Here is a 19,494-nt window from a genome sequence, read left to right as displayed (position 1 = left end):
TTTTTGGAAGTCTGTTTGGCACGGTCAATTTTAATCCTATCTCTTTTTGAGAAGACTGGTCTTTCGTCTATTTCATCCTCTGGATGGATCTCCAGAATGGTTTCGGTATCATCTTGATTGGAAATTTCATTAGTATCCATAAGGGAGGAGTCAAATGTCTGTTTTCGATTAGAATCTGCGTTATCTGCTTGGACAGATCTTACGGGATCTGCATCGGCAGAAGGTGGTATCGTGACTTGGTGTATTGTTAGCTCTAGTAGAAATCTGTTACTTTGAAGGTTGAGGTACAGAACTGAGCAGGGAATGAGCCCATTCTGAAATAGAGGTATTTGGAGGTATTGATGCACTGATACTGAATGAAACTTTTTAGAGGCTTCAGCATACGTGCGCCTAGGTGTCATTAGTTGTATTTGCTTTCTTGCTTCTGGGAATGAAACTTTCTTTTCTATTTTATATTTCTGGATTTTTTTCTCATATTTCCCTTGTTCACAATTTTTAGAAAAGGCTGGATGATTACCTTTACAATTGGGGCAGAGCGGAGCCTGGGCTTTACAGTCAGCCTGGGAATGATCTTTTGAACCACAGTTAGGACATACAGGGTCTCCTCGACAGACTGTTTGTGAGTGTCCGAATTTCTGACACTTGTAACATCTTATTTGGTTCGGGATATATGGGCGAATGCGACAATGCAAATACCCTGCTTTTACTGATGAAGGTAAATTAGGTGAGCTGAATGTCAAAATTATGCTGCGAGTTGGAAGGAGTTCACCATCTTTTTTCATCATAATTCGTTTTGCCTGTGTGACTTTCTGATCCTGCAGTTCCTGAACAATTTCTTCTTCTGATACGTTCATTAGGTCCCATTCAGAAATAACACCTTTGAATGAATTAAGTGTGGCATGTGGGGGACACCTTAACTGGAACTCCACCAAATGAGGTGAGTCTGAGTAGAGACTCAGAGTGTTTGGGGTTGGTGGTCTCAACAAGCAAGTCGCCAGATTTCAGTCGTCGTACCATTTTAGGGGAGCCAGCTACGCTCTCAAGACATTTTTGAATGAGGAATGGTGATAAACTACCCAAGGATTGGTTAGTTAGCGAATGAAGAATCAGAAAACTTGGATTTTCCATTCGGGGAGCATCCGTCCTCAGTCTCTTTGGATTGGATGAGTCATTATCGGGTATGTGCAAATCCAATGAATTTGGATTTGCAGTCCTAATCGGTGGAAAATTGTCACAGTCCATAATTTGCTCCTTTTGGCCCTGGGGGTTGGTTTTACCACCCAGATTTCCGGCCCCGCCACGGGGAGGCAGGAGCAGTGCCACAAGGTGACCAAGCGGCTAAGTTAGTACACGGATGATTGGGTGGTAGATAGATAGAAACAAGAGTCAGAGTGATGCCAATTGCTATTCGGGTAGCAACGGCTTCTATAGAGGTTTGTAAAGAAATGCGTCTGCATGGAACTCGCGAATCTGTGGCAATTATTAGAAATAAAAAACAGAAAGGTAACTTTCCTTTCTGGGCCTTTGCCTACTTCTTCTAGTGCAAAAGAGCTACACTAATTAATAAATAAAGAAAACGGTTGTTGAAACAAAATATAATCTATCACTTGAAGGCTCTTTAGAGATAACGCTTTGAGATACGCAAAGAAATCGCTTGGTCACGGAACGCTTGGCACCCGGGGCCAGCCCTGCTTTTGACACTATTGCACATGGAAGACTATTGTACAAATTGGAGCAGAATGGTATTAAGGGTAAGTTGCTACAATGGATAAAAGGATGGTTAAGTGGAAGAAGACAGAGGGGCGGTAATCAATAGGTGCTGCTCTTCATGGACTAATGTTATTAGTGGAGTCCCACATGGTTCAGTGTTGGGTCCACTGTTGTTTTGTATATTTATCAATGATATTGATGAAGGTATATCAGGCTTAAGTCGAAGTTTGCAGATGATACAAAGTTTGGCAGGGTTGTTAATGACAGTAATGGCAGTGTGCTACTGCAACAGGATCTAGGTAATTTGGGCAGATGGGCTAAGAAGTGACAACTGAAGTTTAACCTTGACAAATGCAAAGTACTGCATATGGGTAGAAGTAACCCCAGAGAAATGTACCAACTGTGCGGTACTACACTTAAGGTGGTAGAATATGAAAAAGACCTGGGAGTAATTGTGCAGTCAGATATGAAGTTTTCTGAGCAGTGCAGACAAGCTGCCAGGGCAGGTCATGGGGTTTTGTCAATGATATATAGGAATTTTGCTAGCAGGTAGAAGGAGGTGATTGTCCCTCTGTATAAGGCAATGGTCACGCCACGCCTTGAGTACTGCATACAAGTCTGGAGGCCTCATTTTAGGAAGGATGTAGATTTACTTGAGTGTGTAGAGAGAAGGGCAACAAGATTGGTGAGAGGAATGAAGGGATTCTCTTACCAAGAGAGGCTTAAGTTCTGCAAATTGCAGTGGCTGGAGACTTGGCACTTGCGCGGTGATCTGATTGAGGTGTATAAGGCCTTGAATGGGTTGAGCACGCTGAATTCTGATGGGATCCTTCCATTGTTCGAATTACAAACCTAAGGGGGCATAAATTCAAATTAAGAAAGGACAGATGTTTAATAGATGTGCGGAAATTTCCCTTTAGCCAGCGGGTGGTTAATTGCTGGAACAAACTTCCATCTGTCATTGTGGAAGTTGATAGGTTGAATAAATTTAAGGAGGAACTGAACAGGCATTTGGAGGGAATGGTGTGTTTTTTTTTTTTTTTTTCGGCTGATGCTGCATAAGCTCATACACTTGTTTTCTTGTATCACATGCCACTACTACTATCTCCAATCCATGGGTACTTCCCCTGGGTCCAAGGAAGCTCTCATAATTATGGCCAAGGGTTTGCTTACTTCCTTTGCAGCCAAGTTCAGTTTCCGTGCATGGCAGCCTGGTCGTACCCAGAGATTCTTAGCATCCTCTGCTTCCACTGTGATCCTCTTGCTGCCATAAGAGGGGGAGTGAAAGCCGCTGGGGACTGAGGCCCATTTGTTTTTAATGTACGTATTCTATTAGCCATCGTGGTCCTGTACCATGACGGATAATTGAAGTTCTACTGTATTTAAATATTTACCAATATTTGGATTTCCTCTGCCATTCTTTTGAAGTCTTTAGTGAGCAGGATCAACACATTCATGACATAAGTCTGATCCATCCTTTTTTTTTTCTTTTTTTTTTTTCTCCCTTTGTATTCATGTATGTAAATACTCCTCGGCCTCTTTTTTGCTCTCCAAGCCAGTGTTTTTCATAATAGCTTTTCTTTCCTAACCAGACTTTCTCATAATCAACCTTTAATAAGTATCTTCTTTCATCCGAACTTTCAACTTCTGTATAGTAGTATATACTATAAGTTCTGATACCATTCATGTTTGGGGGGTTTCATCTAAAAAAAACAAGTCTAACCTTTCTATGCTGCTATTACAGCATAGAAAGGTTAGACTGCTGTAGGCATTTTCTTTGCATTGTCTTTTCATTGCACTTACTTGCCCTTGCCATCTTTTTTTCTGTTCTTAATAGAACAGAAAAATGGCTAGCTCCTTATTCATTCATCTTAGCATCTCTTGCTATATTTTCTTAGTGATATCTACACTCAGCAATCACTGAATTATGACCACTCCATCCAATTGGACAATCCAAATAGCTCATAGTATGAAAAACAGAAAAGCTTCCTATGCTATAGCAGTTGTAATTGGAATCTGGTCGTGCAAGTCAAAGTGATAAAGTAGCAATTATGGGACATAGTAAAAATATCACAGAATTTCAGAAAGGGCATGATTGTGGTTAATTTATGCTCTTTTTCAAAATTTATCTAAACCTTTTCTAGTTTTAGATACATGCAGTGCTTTCATCTTGCCACAGAAACCTTGAGTATTGCTTCCACATCTAGAGAAAAACTTCAGTTTCTGCTATGTGCCTTTCGTACAGCCATGCCCGTGGTGCCATTCTTCTGATTTTACATATGTAATTCCTTCTTTTTCTTACAATCCAATTTGAATATTTGCATAACTTTTCTTCATTTATTCTCTGTATCAACCCCCTCCTCTTTATGTATAAATTAAAATTATAGATATTCAAGACCGTGTCAAGTTTTTTTCTGGTACATACAATACAATACTACAGTCATTTTGTGATTTTGTTGCCTGTTTGTTTGATAATTTGTTGAATTTTTAATAGAGAAACCAAAGATCAGTTAGTTTCTTATAAGTTAAATATGATTGTGGACCTCTTATATTTTCTCATAATCATGGTTTCCAAACAATTATATATTTCCTTAATCATAAGTGTTTGCCATTGGAACTTGTGGTCAACATTCTTGGAAACCTTGGATTTTATCCCTTGGAATGGATATAACTAGGTAAGTTCAGTAATTTAACCATTGATTAAGACAAAATTTATTAGCATCATAATAATAAATGCACAGGTTTCCACTTAGTCTGAGAATAACACCTTCAACCACCACCACCCCCACAACAACAACAACAAAAAATAGGCGCCTCCGTAGCCAGGTGGGAAGGAGCAGCAGTGCGTAGCACACGCTTCTTGATTAGACCGGGGTTCGAGCCCGTCACCACCAAATACGGAGGATGCGGAAAAGTCAAGGAATGACCACCGCATTTCCCAGAGCAATATGGCCTTAGTTGCTAATGCTCCTAAAAACCAAATAACAAACAAACAAACAACAAAAAATAAAGTACCAGACAATCTTGAATGGATCTTTGGACATCGCTCACATCTGGTGAGTATGGGCTTGGCACACCCAGGGTCCTGGGTTGGATATCATCATTCTTCTCTTTCTTGATGATTCCCTTCTACTTCTGACTCGTGTTCTCTCTCTCTCTCTCTCTCTCTCTCTCTCTCTCTCTCTCTCTCTCAGGGTAATTCAGAATTTTTTATTTTTTGGCTGGTGCAGCATAAGCCTCAGGCTTCCTTGCACCATATGGCTAATGATAATAATGAAGTAATGAGGCTAATTTTAGAGTAAACGTACCTTTACTGGTGTACATCATTGGGCTTTTTCATAGTACAGTGACTACTCATTTATCAAGCTTTTGTGTTATGCATTTTTGTTTACATAGCTTTCTTCTATTTTTTTGTATGATTCATAACATATCAATCATTATGTCATTTTTTGCTGGTGAACTTGCTGGTTATTTTTTGATTGATGAACTGATTTTTTTCGGAGTTACTACTAGATAGTAGTGCTAGATATATATGTGTGCAGAATGACAGTATACTGTCACCTCTGTTCTTTCTCCCAGTGTGTGTATGCATGTGTTTAAATATCTACCATAAATTGATTTTCTCAGCACATCCTATATTGTAGAACTTATGGCTGAAAAAGGTTTCGAAAGATATAACTTTCCATCTGTAGCAAATTTATGAAAGTTGTGTAGTTCACTTGTTCTTTAAAGATATTTATAGTTTCTTAGGTAACTAATTTGTGATATGCTCAACTGTTTTAGTTTTATAGTACCTTGATAGCTGCAAATAGTGTTTCTATATGTCATAGCAGACCTCTTGCTAGCAGACATTTTGACAACAGGTGATATCTTGTGGTAGTGATGAAGTGGGAAATTGTGTCAATGGATATGTGTGTCGGGTGAAGAGAACAGTCTTGTACTTTTTTAGCTTCTGTGTGAATGCAGTTGAGTTAATTCTAGTGGATTTTTAGGAGGTTACCATATTTTAAATTTTTTGTTAAGGTTAGAGTTTTTGTTGTCCAGACAAGCAAGTGTATTTATTTTTCATTTGAATTAAATAAATTTCAGAATTTTCAGAATTCATAAATAAATTCAGAATTTGCACTAGTTTATAATTCTAGTGCTCTAATAGGGAATTTTTCCCACAGCCTTGACTGTGCACTGACATTTCCAGGATCACAAGTTAAATTTATTTTCAGATTTTATAGAATTATAAATAGTACTGGAAGTTATTTTAAATATGTTCTTTTAAATAGTTTTTGTAATTGTTTTTTGTTATTAATAATATATTTTTTTATGATACCCTAAGTGCAAACAGTATTTTGTGTTTGGGATAAAATACATAAGTTATTTTACTGTACTAAAATTATTTACTATATTTTTTGCTCCTTACAGGGTAATGATTAGTACATGAACACACTGACACTACGTTAGTCAGAATTTCATCCATGCTTGTGCAGCACTCACAACTGTGCTCATTGAATTGATTAAATCAAAAAAGTAATATTCGACGAATATGTAAATAGAATTATTTATTGTATTTATTTAATTTTTATTACATGCGCAGGAACAATTACAAAAGCATGCAATTTAAAAAAATTTCAAAATTATAAAATTACAAAAAAAGAGAGGAGATGCATATTGTCAGTAAGTTTTACCTCTCGAGCATCGTTGCCAGAATCAACGTCTTCAACTGTGATAAGTATGCTGCTGTGGAGATTTAGAGCCGGTCGGCCACTCAACTTTACGAAAGAACATATTAATGGATGACTGGACGGTGGCTTTTTCCTTTTCATTGTAGATTTCTTTGTAACAAGCAAGCATTTTATTCACCCCTCTGTTAACTTTTAAGAATCTTTGCTGTCAGGATCCATCTTCTTAAACCTCGCCATTGCCGATGCAATTTCACAAAATGCCATTGCCATCTCTCTCTGGTGATGAAGCGTCTCGGCTCCTCATTTGGTTCATCTTGAGCTTCATCAGCGTTTTCTTCTTTCACTATCGCTGCCTACAATTCAATAGGTTCTTTGTTAGATAATTACTTCTCTTCTTCCTCTATTAACTCCTCCACATCTTTGGCATTAACCTCCAAGTAGCTCTGCAACCTTTACAATCTTATCTGTAACCTCTTCATATGATTCGGCTTTTTCAAATCCTTCAAAGCCTTTTATGTGCCGTGGGCATATTTTCTTCCATGAGACATTTAAACAGCTTTTAGTAATTTCTGCCCAGGCCTTATTTTCAAAAGTCTCTTAACGCAGTGGCCTCAAACTCAAATTGCATGTGGGCCGAATGCACGATCTGAAAGCAGGTAATAAGTTTGGAAATTTTTTTTACTTTTAAAATTTAATTTGCCTCGAACATGGTTTAATTGAAAATTTATTTCAATAATGTTCAATTGTATTTTCTACAATGTTTTTCTCTATACTTACTTTTTATTTCTCAAACTTATATTTTTCTCCTTCTCTTCCTGGCTAAAATTATGAGACTCTTTCTTTTGGTTAAATTTTCTTTTCTATTTTCTTTAGAAGCCCAATCACTTACTAAATATTTATCAAAACATACATAAACAATAATAATAATAACGCAAAGGAAAAAATTCAAATTTATATTTATTTTCTATCTGAAATCTAAAGGTTGGTACATGCAAGAAATTCCTGTTGATTATACTTTGTAATTCAAATGTATTGACAGCTAAATATTAAATTTTCAGCTGACATTTATTTCAAATAATTCTAATATGTTGAATTAACCACACCACTAAATAACTTACTTTTAACTTAAAACTTTCCATGTGGGACAAAACTTGAGAATAAATAATGACAACCTATTCTCATTCTTTTATTTATTAAATTTTTCTTCGACACATACAGAAAAAATACATATGTTTGTATGTATGTATAATTATAAACTTTTTTTATTTCTTACTACAACTTGACACTTGATGCCGTTTTGATTCTGATAAAGTTTGTAGCCTTGGAGAAAAATTACTAGACACTATCTTCATCACGAATTGTAGATGCTCATCGGTCAATCGGGTTCTTTTCTTAGACTTATTAATTTTCAACTGCGAAAAAAACTGTTCACAAGCATACAGTGACAAAGACAAAGCTCCAACCTATTCATTCTATCTCTTTTTCCTTTAATGGCAGTCGCACACATAAGCTCAGTCCATATCTCTGTCTCTAAAACTATAAGCACCGTTTTTTTTTTTTTTTTATGAAAACCCCAAACACGAAAGGTATCAAAACCTATTGTGCTTAGTACCGTGCATGGGTTGAAGGAGAAGTATGGGGGGGGGGATGCCGGACACTTTGCTCTAGAGACTAAACATGGGTTTCACCACTTCAAGCCTCCAATAAGCAAAGTGGTGGTATTTCACCGGTTGATGAAAGTCATCTACCACCTACATTTTTTTTTTTTACAACAAATACATAATTGAAATGTATTCACGGGCCGTGTAAAATTGCTTTGGGGGCCGGATGCGGCCCGCGGGCCGCCAGTTTGAGACCACTGTCTTAATGTAAATTTTTTTCTCATTGTCTACTGAAGATGTCGTGCATAAATAGTATGCTTTTAAATTCGAAATAACACTCTGATCCATAGGTTGGATGAGTGAAGTTGTGTTTGGCAATAGAAATATTACTCTCACGTTCGAATTGAAATCATCTAGATGCATAGGTTGTCCAGGAGCATTATCGAATAGAAGCAAAAGGAACATCGTTGTCTTTACAATATTTTTAAACCTCGAAATGAAGCAGCATTTAAACCAGTCCTCAAAGAGAGATATTGTTATCCATGCTCTGGTTTAATCAAAAATGCACGGGTAGGGTGGCTTTACTGATGCCCTTAAATGCATGAGGATTTCCAGAATAGTGCACAAGCAGTGGTATTAATCTGTAATCTCCCACTGCATTAGCCCCAAGAAAGAGCATGGCCCTGTCTTTTGAAGCCTTGAAACCTGCCATTGTCTTTTCCTCTTTGGCAATGTATGTTCGATTCGTCAATGTTAAAAATTTGTTGCATTGAATAGCCGCCTTCATCAATAATTTTTTCCAACATTATTGATGAAGGGGCCCATTACCAATGCCTGGAAACATATTTGTTTCTATGCCGTGTGCATTGGTGTTTTTGATGGTTTAAAAAAAAAAAAAAAAAAAAAAACTCTTTTGGGGGGGAAGGAGGCATATGAGACCTTTTGACCAAAACTGACTGCCTCAGTTACAGTGGAATATTGCTCATAATGGCTACTCCTGGCAGGAATTATATCCAGGCCTTTATCACTTGGTGTGAGAGTGCAGCCACACATACCATTCTACTACTCACAAAGTTCATGGCGCTTCCGTAGGCAGGTGGGCAGGAGCAGCAGTGCATAGCACACGCTTCTTGATTAAACGGGGGTTCAAACCCGTGACCACCAAATACAGAGGATGCAGAAAGGTCAGGGAATGACCACCGCATATCCCCGGAGCAATATGGCCTTAGTTGCTAATGCTCCTAAAAACCAAACAAACAACAACAACAAAGTTCATCCAGCATTTTCAGTGACAGAAACTCATGGGATCAGTCATTGATAAAGTTTGAATATATCTACCTAATCTTCTCTTTCCTTATGTTTGGCTTTATATTGCATAATCTAGAGCACGGGTTCCCAACTTGTATTCCACGGAACCCTAGGGCTCGGCAATAAAATTCGTTTTTGAGCTCTAATTAATAGTGTAAAATATGTATGAAAAATTTATTTAAATATAAAGTTTCAAAAATTATTAATATTCCATAGGGAGAGGGGACCTGCACACAGACTCTGTGCAGCTCACATTTGTGGAAAATAAAATCCGGTTAGTCTAATGGTGGGTGAATGAATCGAATACCTGCATTCAATTCTCCCACCACTAGTTGAGTCATATCCCCTGGTGAAATCATCTGTAGTGAGGTGGGACACAGCGGTACAGCATATGAGCAGGCATATCAGTCATAGATTGGTGGTATTTTGTACTGCAATCATTTTGTGATGTCTTATGTATTTTTCATATAAAAATAAAGTGGGCATCGTATTAACTTATAATATTACAATTGTGTATACCCCAAATTAAAATATCATGGATTGTTGTTTGAGAGGAGTTTTACAAAAAAAATTGTAAAGCAGATACTGACGAAAATACAGATCAAGGCACTAGCATTACTTGTGTAGCAGATGACTCAAGGAAAAGTGAAGTGTTGTTTGTCTATACTAAAACATTGCTAAGTCATAAAAAACGTAAATACAACTCTAGTTATTTATTACTCGGATTCACACGACCACAGGAAATCCCGAGGTCCCTGATGTGTTGTGTATATTATGCAATGAGATCTTATCAAATAGTTCATTAGCACCAGCTAAATTGCACAGACATTTTGAAACGAACCATTCAGAATACAAAAATAAAGATATCAAATTTTTTGAAAGAAAACTTGAGCCTCCTGACAAAACTAAACATTTTATGTCGAAATTGTCGGATAACGAAAGGGCAACAATGTCTTCCTACAAAGTAAGAAGCCTTCCTCCATATAGTGCTCGCAGGTAAAGTGCATGCAATTTCTGAAACTCTCATAAAATCATGCATCAAAGATGTCGTTCAGTATGTTCGATGAGAAATCCTGTCAACAAATTGATGAAATTTTTTTCTCAAATAATACAGTTTTACACAGAATTCATGATATGGCTGAAGATATTGAGCAGGACTTTAGTCATGTGATGAGTACTCTTTACAATTAGATGAGACAATGGACATTGCAAACGTGTCAATTTTATTAGTTTTCCTTCGTTATTACTACAGTAATTCTATTGAAGAAGACATGTTACTCTGGGAAAATTTACAAACCAATACAACAGGAGAAATGATATTTAAATGTATCGAGATTTTATGAAGGCTCGTGGAATAAGTTGGGAGAAATGTGTTGATGTATGTAGCGATGGTGCAAAGTCAATGATAGGACCTGTGAAGGGAACAGTAACACAAATTAAAAAGGTTGCTAAAATGTGTACAAGTAGTCACTGTGTTCTTCATAGACATGCACTCGTTGCTCGAAATATCCCTTCATCTTTAAAATGTATTTTAGATGAAGCAGTGAAAATTATTAACTTTGTGAAAACATGACTGCTAAAAACAAGATTATTCCAAATTATATGTGGAGATATGGGCAGCCAACATACATCTTTGCTGGTACATACTGAAATTAGAGGGCTGTCGCGTGGCAGAGTCCTTGCCAGATTGTTTGAATTACGAGCTCACCATATTCTTACACAACGACAAATTTCTATTAGCAGATCGCTTTAGAAATGTTTCGTCGTTGAGTCAAATTGCTTATCTGGTCAAAATTGAATGATGCTTCTCTCTCCCTTCAAGGAAAAAATGTAAATATTTTCAACACAAAAGATAAATTACGATCATTGTTACGAAAGTTACAATACTGGACTATGGCTGTTGAAAAAAATAATATGGATCCATTTCCAACTTTAAATGACATTTTATAGGAATCGAACTGTGAAATTGATGAGGAAATTCAAAAAGAAATTATTTCTCATCTAAAATGAATAACTTTGGCATTAAATGAATACTTTCCTCTACTAAAAGATGACAGTAACTATTGGGTTTTCAATCCTTTCAATATTAAAGAAAAACCAGAGGAACTGTCTACTTCAGAATATGAAAATCTCATCAACCTGACATTAAACAGCCAAATAAAAGTTAAATTTAATGATGTTTCATTAAACTAGTTTTGGTGTGACTTAAAAGAAGAATATCCAAATTTATTCAAAAAGACAGTTTGTTGTTTGTTGCCGTTTAGTACCACATATTTGTGTGAAAGCGGATTTTTGCTCTACACTGTGACAAAAAACAAAATACAGAAGTAAGTTGGATGCCACTCCTGATATTAGAATTCAGCTGTCCACAATTAAACCAAATTTTGAAAGAATATTGAAAGAAAAGACGTTTAATCCTTCACATTAATTACCAGTTTGAACATATAAGTTAGAGCAAACACATCATATTAGTACACAGCTAAACTCTGAATTATCAAAAATATGCAAAGGCGGCATCGTTAAAGTTATATCTCATATTGTGAATATCCTCACAATGAGTTGCCGTGATATTGCACTACTTCGAATAAGTAACGCTTCACCAAAGGAGAAGACTGTTGTTACTTATTCTCAGCGGATACCACCACCCAGACAGCACCGTTTCAGGGCTGTTAGGTGGTGGTGGTGGTATCCGCTGAGAATAAGTAACAACAGTCTTCTCCTTTGGTGAAGCGTTACTTATTCGAAGTAATGCAATATCATGGCAACTCCTTGAGGTTGTCACAGACATTCTCTCAGATATGCCAGACAAGCTGTTCTTGCTAACTGGGAGTCTAAAACGCTGATGGAACTGATATTCGGGTTTTCTTAAGTCAAAGTGGACCCAATTTCGGCGAAGTCCGGACGTTCTATGACAGCCAAATCCTCTGCTTGCACCTTCACGATGGTGGGACTGTTAGTAATCCTGGGTATAACCTTCATGCACAAGTACATGGTGGGTGACCACCCAGGTGTGAACCAACGTAAGCAGGGGTCGAGGTGTGGCACCCACACCACATGGAGGAACGCCGCCCCTCTATGTTACCAGGCAGTACTAGGTGGTAGATGACTCTCATCAACCGGTGAAATACCACCACTTTGCTTATTGGAGGCTTGAAGTGGTGGAACCCATGTTTAGTCTCTAGAGCTAAGTTCCGGCCAACCCTTCCCTATCTCTTCCATCATGCAGTATGATTCATGATTTTTGAGGTTATGATGAATGTCGTGGCGAGATCCAATATTCCTTACATTTCGAGGGTACAGCTCTAAAACGGTGTTCGCAGGCCGGCCGCTAGTTAGTACACCGGACTGAACCTATTGGTAACTCTCTAGGAAGCTTCCGGATCAGCTAGTGTATAATCTTGCTACCTCTACTCTGCCAGATAGTGACTGGAGGGAGTCCGAGTAGTGTGTATGCGGGGAGCATTGTCGAGGCCACGTTATGTCAAGGATCTGGGTATATTCTTACCACATGTACGATATATCCAAAAAATTTCATTACTTCATACAGCATGTCCCACCCACTTTTTCTTACTATTGAATACACCATGAATTGTCAAAATAATAGAGCAAGCTTATCTGCGAAAAGATCTAAACCTCCCAAGGACTTCCTAATTCATTTCACAAATATACGTGGTCTCAATTCTAATCTCAACGATGTCCATTTCCACTTGCAGTCTTCCAAACCCCATGTACTTTTTCTGACTGAATCTCAGTTATCAGTTGATTCAACTACTGCTCATCTCAGATGTCCAAATTATTTGCTGTATGATTCCTTTCGCCTCAAAGGTGGTACTTGTGCATATGTCCGTTCTGATATTCCCTGTCAGAGACTTGGCAATTTGGAATCTCCTCTCTTTGATCTTCTCTGGCTTCAAATCTCTCTACCTCGTTGTGTAAAATTCATCTGTTGTCTCTACCGTTCTCCCAACTCCACTAATCACTTGGAGCTCTTTGACTTCCTCTCTTTGCAACTTGACTTTCTCCAGTCCAACTTTCCTAACAGTGAGGTAATTTTCCTTGGTGATTTTAATGTTCACAACTCCAGCTATCTTCCGTTTTCTAGTCACACCGACCCAGCAGGTCGAGATGCTGAGGCTTTTGCAATTACTAATGACCTAGCACAGATTGTTCATTTACCTACAAGAATACCGGACAATCCTAATCATACAGCCAATACGCTTGATCTTTTTCTCACAAACAACCCTTCTAAGTACAAAGTTGAAGTGAGAGGTCCTTTAGGCACTTCAGATCACAACTTGGCGATTGTCTCTTCTCTAATGGAACCTTTATCTCATGGCTATTCTCAACCTCGTATTGTTTGGCATTACAAGAATGCAAAATGGGATGACCTGCGTGACTTCTTTTCTTCTTTTCCTTGGTCTGATTACTGTTTCAAAACTTCTGATGTCAACATTTGCTCAGATCATGTCAGTGAAATTATTCTTGCAGGAATGGAATCCTTTATCCCACACTCCACTTTAAAATCTCGTCCTTTATCTAAACGCTGTCCAAGAGAAGAACGTTGCATATCGTAATTGGCTTGTTTCTAATTCTTCAGTTTCATTTTCTGCCTACACCAAAGCTCGCAACAATTGTAAAGCAGTTATTAATCAGTCCAAACTAGAGTTTGAACAGGCTAAGAGTAGAAAACTTGCTTCTTGCCCTAATGGTAGCTGAGCATTCTGGTCTCTTGCCAGAGCTATTAGCCGCAACTTTTGCCCATCTCTGCTCCCACCTCTGTCCAAACCAGATGGTTCGGTTGTCACTTTGGCCAAGGATAAAGCTGATCTGCTAGCATCCCATTTTTCTTCGAGCTCATGTATTAATGATCTTGGTAAAACACCTCCCACCATTCCTAACACGCTCCATTCAATGCCTCCTGTGGTCTTCCGTCAAAAGGATATCAGAAGGATTTTAATGAATCTTGATGCTTAGAAAGCTCCAGGTCCTGATGGTATTTCTCCACTTGTTCTCAAAACCTGTGCTCCTGAACTTACTCCTATTCTTTGCCGCCTTTTTTCACTTTCTTATTCCAAAGGTGTTTTTCCTTCTGCTTGGAAATTTGCTCATATCCAGCCAGTTCCTAAAAAGGATGACAAATCCCTCCCATCCAATTATCGTCCCATTGCAATTACTTCTACTCTTTCTAAAGTAATGGAGAAATCAATAAACCGCCAACTCTTAAACTACCTAGAAACCTTCCGTCTGTTCAACGATCGCCAGTATGGATTCTGTCAGTGTCGATCCACTGGTGATATTCTGGCTTATGTTACCCATTTATGGACTAATTCAATGGAAAGGTTCGGTGAAACACAAGTAGTTGCTCTTGACATCTCAAAGGCTTTTGATCGTGTTTGGCATAAAGGTCTTCTAAACAAGCTTCCATCTTATGGTTTGCTAACTGTTTTTAGTAATTGGTTATCCAGTTTTCTCTCTGACGCTCACTGAGGGTGATGGTAGATGGCTCTCTGTCTTCTAACTTCTCCACTAATGCCGGTGTCCCCCAAGGTTCAGTTCTTTCCCCCACTCTTTTCCTCTTGTATATCAATGACCTTCTCCCATTGACTGGAAATCCTATCCATAGTTTTGCCGATGATAGCACATTGCATTCAACTTTCCATTTTGAGAAACCTTGTCCAGCTCAATCAGCTTCAAGTTCTCGAAAATCTGCTGCCAATTCCTTAAATGCCGATCTTCAGGTAATTCCCCGGTGGGGCAAAGACAACTTAGTTGATTTCAACCCTTCTAAAACTCAATCTTGTCTTATATCTCGCAAAAAGGATTCTTCTGCTCCTATGCTTATCTTTAGTGACACTCTGATTTCTAGGCAAAATGATATATCTCTTTTGGGGATTACCCTGACTTCTAATCTCTCTTGGCACAAGCACATTACAAATATTGCTTCCTCTGCATCTAAAAAACTTGGTTTTCTCTTTCGCTCTCGGCGTTACTTTTCTCCCAAACAGCTGCTCACTCTGTATAAATTGCAAATCCGCCCTGCCGTGGAATATTGTTCCCACATCTGGGGTGGTGCCCCCAAAACCTCTCTCGGGCTTCTTGATTCCATTCAGAAGAGGGCAGTTAGGTTAATTAATGATTCATCTCTAACAGAGTCTCTCCACTCGCTTTCTCATAGACGCACTGTTTCTGCTGCATGCCTCTTCTACAGATACTTCCATGGGCACTGTTCTTCTGAATTGGCTTCTATAATTCCCGCTCTCTCTTTCAAAACAGTCCGAACACATGCCGCCACCAGTCAACATCCATTTACTGTCCAACTTCAAACCCACAGAACCAACTTTTCATCTTCCTCATTTATTCATTCAACTGCCGTTTTCTGGAACAACCTTCCTTCATACGTATTTCCTGAAAATTACAATCTACAGAAGTTCAAGTCCAATATCAACAAATATCTTCTTTCGTCTTCTCAACCTCCAACCCAAGCACGGTACTAAATACTATAGGTTATAATACCTCTCGTGTTTGGGGTTCTCATAAAAAAAAACTCATTGTGACGATATTCACAATATGAGATTTAACTTAAATGAATGCCGCCTTTGCATATTTTTGCTAATTCAGAGTTTAGCTGCATACTAATATGATGCATTTGCACTAACTTGTACATTGTCTAAATCTCTCGCAGCCTGCGGCTAAAGCCCTTAACATATTTCAGTTTACCAGTTTGAAATAATAATATTTGCTTTTCCATTATTAATCTAGTTTTTTTTTTTTTTTTTTTTGTATTTTCAATAAATTATTTTTGATTTGTTTTATTTATAATCAGTAAAAATTGTCAGGGTTCCAATTTTTTTTTATCAAGGTGAAAATGGTTCTGCGATTAAAATAAGTTGGGAACTGCTGATCTAGAGCAACTTCAAGGTTAAAGTAAAATTAACTCATAACAGTCATTAGGCCTATAGGCGCCTCCGTAGCCAGGTGGGAAGGAGCAGCAGTGCGTAGCACACGCTTCTTGATTAGACCGGGGTTCAAGCCCATCACCACCAAATACGGAGGATGCGGAAAGGTCAGGGAATGACCACCGCATATCTCGGAGCAATATGGCCTTAGTTGCTAATGCTTCTAAAAACCACATAACAAAATAACATTAGGCCTATTGTTTTCCCAGTGCTTATATCACACCAAACTGACTCAACGTTGTACTGGTCACTCATGTCAACTGTGGATGCAATGCTTTAGATTTAATATGCTTCTTAATTAACAGCATAACCTCTCCACCCCTTCCTGTCCTGTCCTTCCTGTATACATTGTATCCCCATATTCAAAATATGGAGAGTACAATGAATGAGAAAATTTTAAAGAAGTTCTATGAAGTATGCATTCTGTTTAAAGTTGCTAATAATCAAATGAAACTCTAACATTTAACTATTTTACCAAAGGGTGCTGCCACTGTAAATTTTTCAAGTAACTGTTCATTTTCATTTATTAATCAGTCACAACAGTATTGATATGAACTATATGGCACAGGGAAGCCCAGGGCTTTTGCTGCACTAACCAAAAATAAATAAAAAATAAAATAACCTATCTATTTGATTTCCTCCCCACAGATTCAGCTGAATTTGGAATCTCCTCAGACTGTCAGCCTTGACCATCCATGGAGGCAACTTATTCCAGTAATCAACAACTTCCTGGCCAAAAGAAAACTTTCTGCAATCCAGTCGAAACTTCTTCCCCCAAAATTTGAATTTATGCCCGTTTCTGGTATCATTTATAACAGTGAAAATTTCACCCTCATTCAATTTATTTTCTCCTCTCAGAGGAGAAAGTAATTTCTCCTCATTCTCCTCTGAGAGGAGAATGAGGGCAAATATTATTCACCTCAATTAGGTCTCCTCATATGGTTGTACTTTTTCCAATCTCACTACATGTGTTGACTCTCTTTGGACCCCTTCAAGAAGCTCGAGGTTTTTTTAGGTTTGGTTTCCATACTTAAACACAGTATTCCAAGTGCAGTCTTACAATTGCCTTATACAGTGGGATTATGACTTTCATGTCTCTGCAAAGCAAATGTTCAATAAATCATTGATAGAACACCATAGGTCTTTTTTGCCTCCTGTCTACAATGCTTAGAGAATTCATGTCCAACTATATCATAACACCCAAATCCGTTTCTTCCCTACTTATTATCACCCAAGACGTATAAGTTAAACCTTGCACTTTACTGCATTAAAACAAAGCTTCCACTTTTCTGACAATCCTTGAAGTTTATCTAAGTCATCTTGAAGAAATGCTGCTTGGTGTTGATCATTAACTATTCTACTGATCTTGCATTCCTTTTAAAATATGTAGTAAACAAAATCAGCACGTCCTTCTGCAAATTTTGACATTGTCCTGTATCCCTTTGTTGATGTCACTTAAAAAAAAAAGTGGTCCCAGTACTGATTCTTGGGAACCTCACTTCTTACGTTACCTAACGTGAAGAATTAATCACAACCCTCTACCTCCAGCCACTCTGCGATCCAAATAAGTATTTTTCTGTGATTTCAGCCTTCTCCAGCTTATAGCCAAGTATTTAGGACCTGAGACAAGTGTGTTCTGAAATTCAAGTAAACAATATCAAAATTATTTCCTACATAGGGGTGCCTCTCCTCTGTAGCCAGGTGGGAAGGAGCCGCAGTGAGTAGCACACGCTTCTTGATTAGATCTGGGTTCGAACCCATCACCACCAAATACGGAGGATGCGAAAAGGTCAGGGAATGACCACCGCATATTCCCGGAGCAATATGGCCTTAGTTGCTAATGCTCCTAAGAAAACCAAATAACAACAAATATAACAATTTCCTACATCCCACTCAAGAGTGACTGTTAGGCGCCTCCATAGCCAGGTGGGAAGGAGCAGCAGCAGTGCATAGCACATGCTTCTTGATTAGACCGGGGTTCGAGTCTGTCACCACCAAATACGGAGGATGCAGAAAGGTCAGGGAAGGACTACCGCATATTCCCGGAGCAGTATGGTCTTAGTTGTGAATGCTCCTAAAAACCAAATAACAAGCTCCATTACTGTTCAGAACAAGTGACTGTTAAAATAGCTAACCAGGTTGTTTAAACATGACTCTCCTTTTACAAAACAATAGCTTATTTCTCATAGAATTCCATTTCTATTTTAAATGTTCCTTGATCGTTGCTTCCATGGTTTTCCTTACCACTGAAGCCAGATTGACTAGTCGTCAGTGACTAGTCATTCTTAGACCTGCCCTTATATATATTGGCGATACAATTGGCACTTCTACAATCCAAGGGAATTTCTTCAGAGTTCAGTAATACCCTCATATTTCTGTGCATTCTTTTGCTGCCTTCCTAAAAATCACTGGGTATATGCCATCAACCCTAGGAGCCTTACTATCCTTTAGGCTCAAGTTTTTCTAATAATCTGAAATTTTAATATTGCTACTTTCATGCTTCTGGCTTCACTTGCACAGTTTCTTTGTACTAAGAAGGGTTTTTTATCTCTAAATATTGATTCAAATACCTGTTCAGTTCATCCGCAACATTGGCTGGGTTATCTAAAGTTTTTCTACACCCATTACACAAGCGTCCACTCTGATTCTTATATTCATGTATGTGAAAAATTCTTTGTTCTTTTAGCCAGCAATTTCTAATAATCTACCTTCGCCAACATATTCTTTTTATGTCTTTGCCAGTTTATTCTTCTCCATCCTACTTTTTTTTTTTTTTTTTTTTTTTTTTTTTTTTTTATGGTACAGTTGCTGATCAACTTAACCTTTTTAGGTTTCTGTACTTTTCATCATTCTGTATCTTTCCTTCCTTTTTTTCTGCCCTGTTAGACTGGCCAGCTCTGTATTCATTCATCCATTCATCCTCCTGTTGTATATATTCTTAGTGGTATATATGCTTTCATGGCTTTAAAGATATTTCATGATTTTAATGTCTTCCCTTGCTGTCTGCTATTATCCCCTCCCTCCCCAGCTGATAAAAGCCAGGTTGCTTGTTAAGCTGTCTTAATCTTCTTTAAATTAAAATCAATTCCATTGCCTTTAACAACTGCTACCTCACTCCTCATCATCCAAATTAGAACTCCATGATCATTCCCTGCTAATGGTTCCTGTTCTATCAGCCATATGATGTCATCTGGTTTGTGGGTGATAATCAGCTGAGAATATTCTTGTCCCTAGTAATTTCAC

The 19,494-nt window shown here is 38.0% G+C and overlaps 1 protein-coding gene across 2 annotated transcripts in view; it reads left to right on the top strand.

The window, feature by feature from the left end:
• Positions 1-19,494, top strand: part of Pex16 (peroxisomal biogenesis factor 16) — a 275,960-nt gene that overhangs the window by 189,536 nt on the left and 66,930 nt on the right. For both annotated transcript variants that reach the window (XM_090386047.1, XM_090386046.1), the window contains one exon: positions 4,313-4,385. In XM_090386047.1, coding sequence (XP_090242173.1) covers positions 4,313-4,385 — 73 coding nt within the window. The remainder of the gene's footprint in view (positions 1-4,312; positions 4,386-19,494) is intronic.

This window comes from Mastigoproctus giganteus, chromosome 12, assembly GCF_048544385.1.
Source record: "Mastigoproctus giganteus isolate SK-2022 chromosome 12, ASM4854438v1, whole genome shotgun sequence".
Lineage (NCBI taxonomy): Eukaryota > Metazoa > Arthropoda > Arachnida > Uropygi > Thelyphonidae > Mastigoproctus > Mastigoproctus giganteus.
This window is presented reverse-complemented; position numbering and strand designations above follow the sequence as displayed.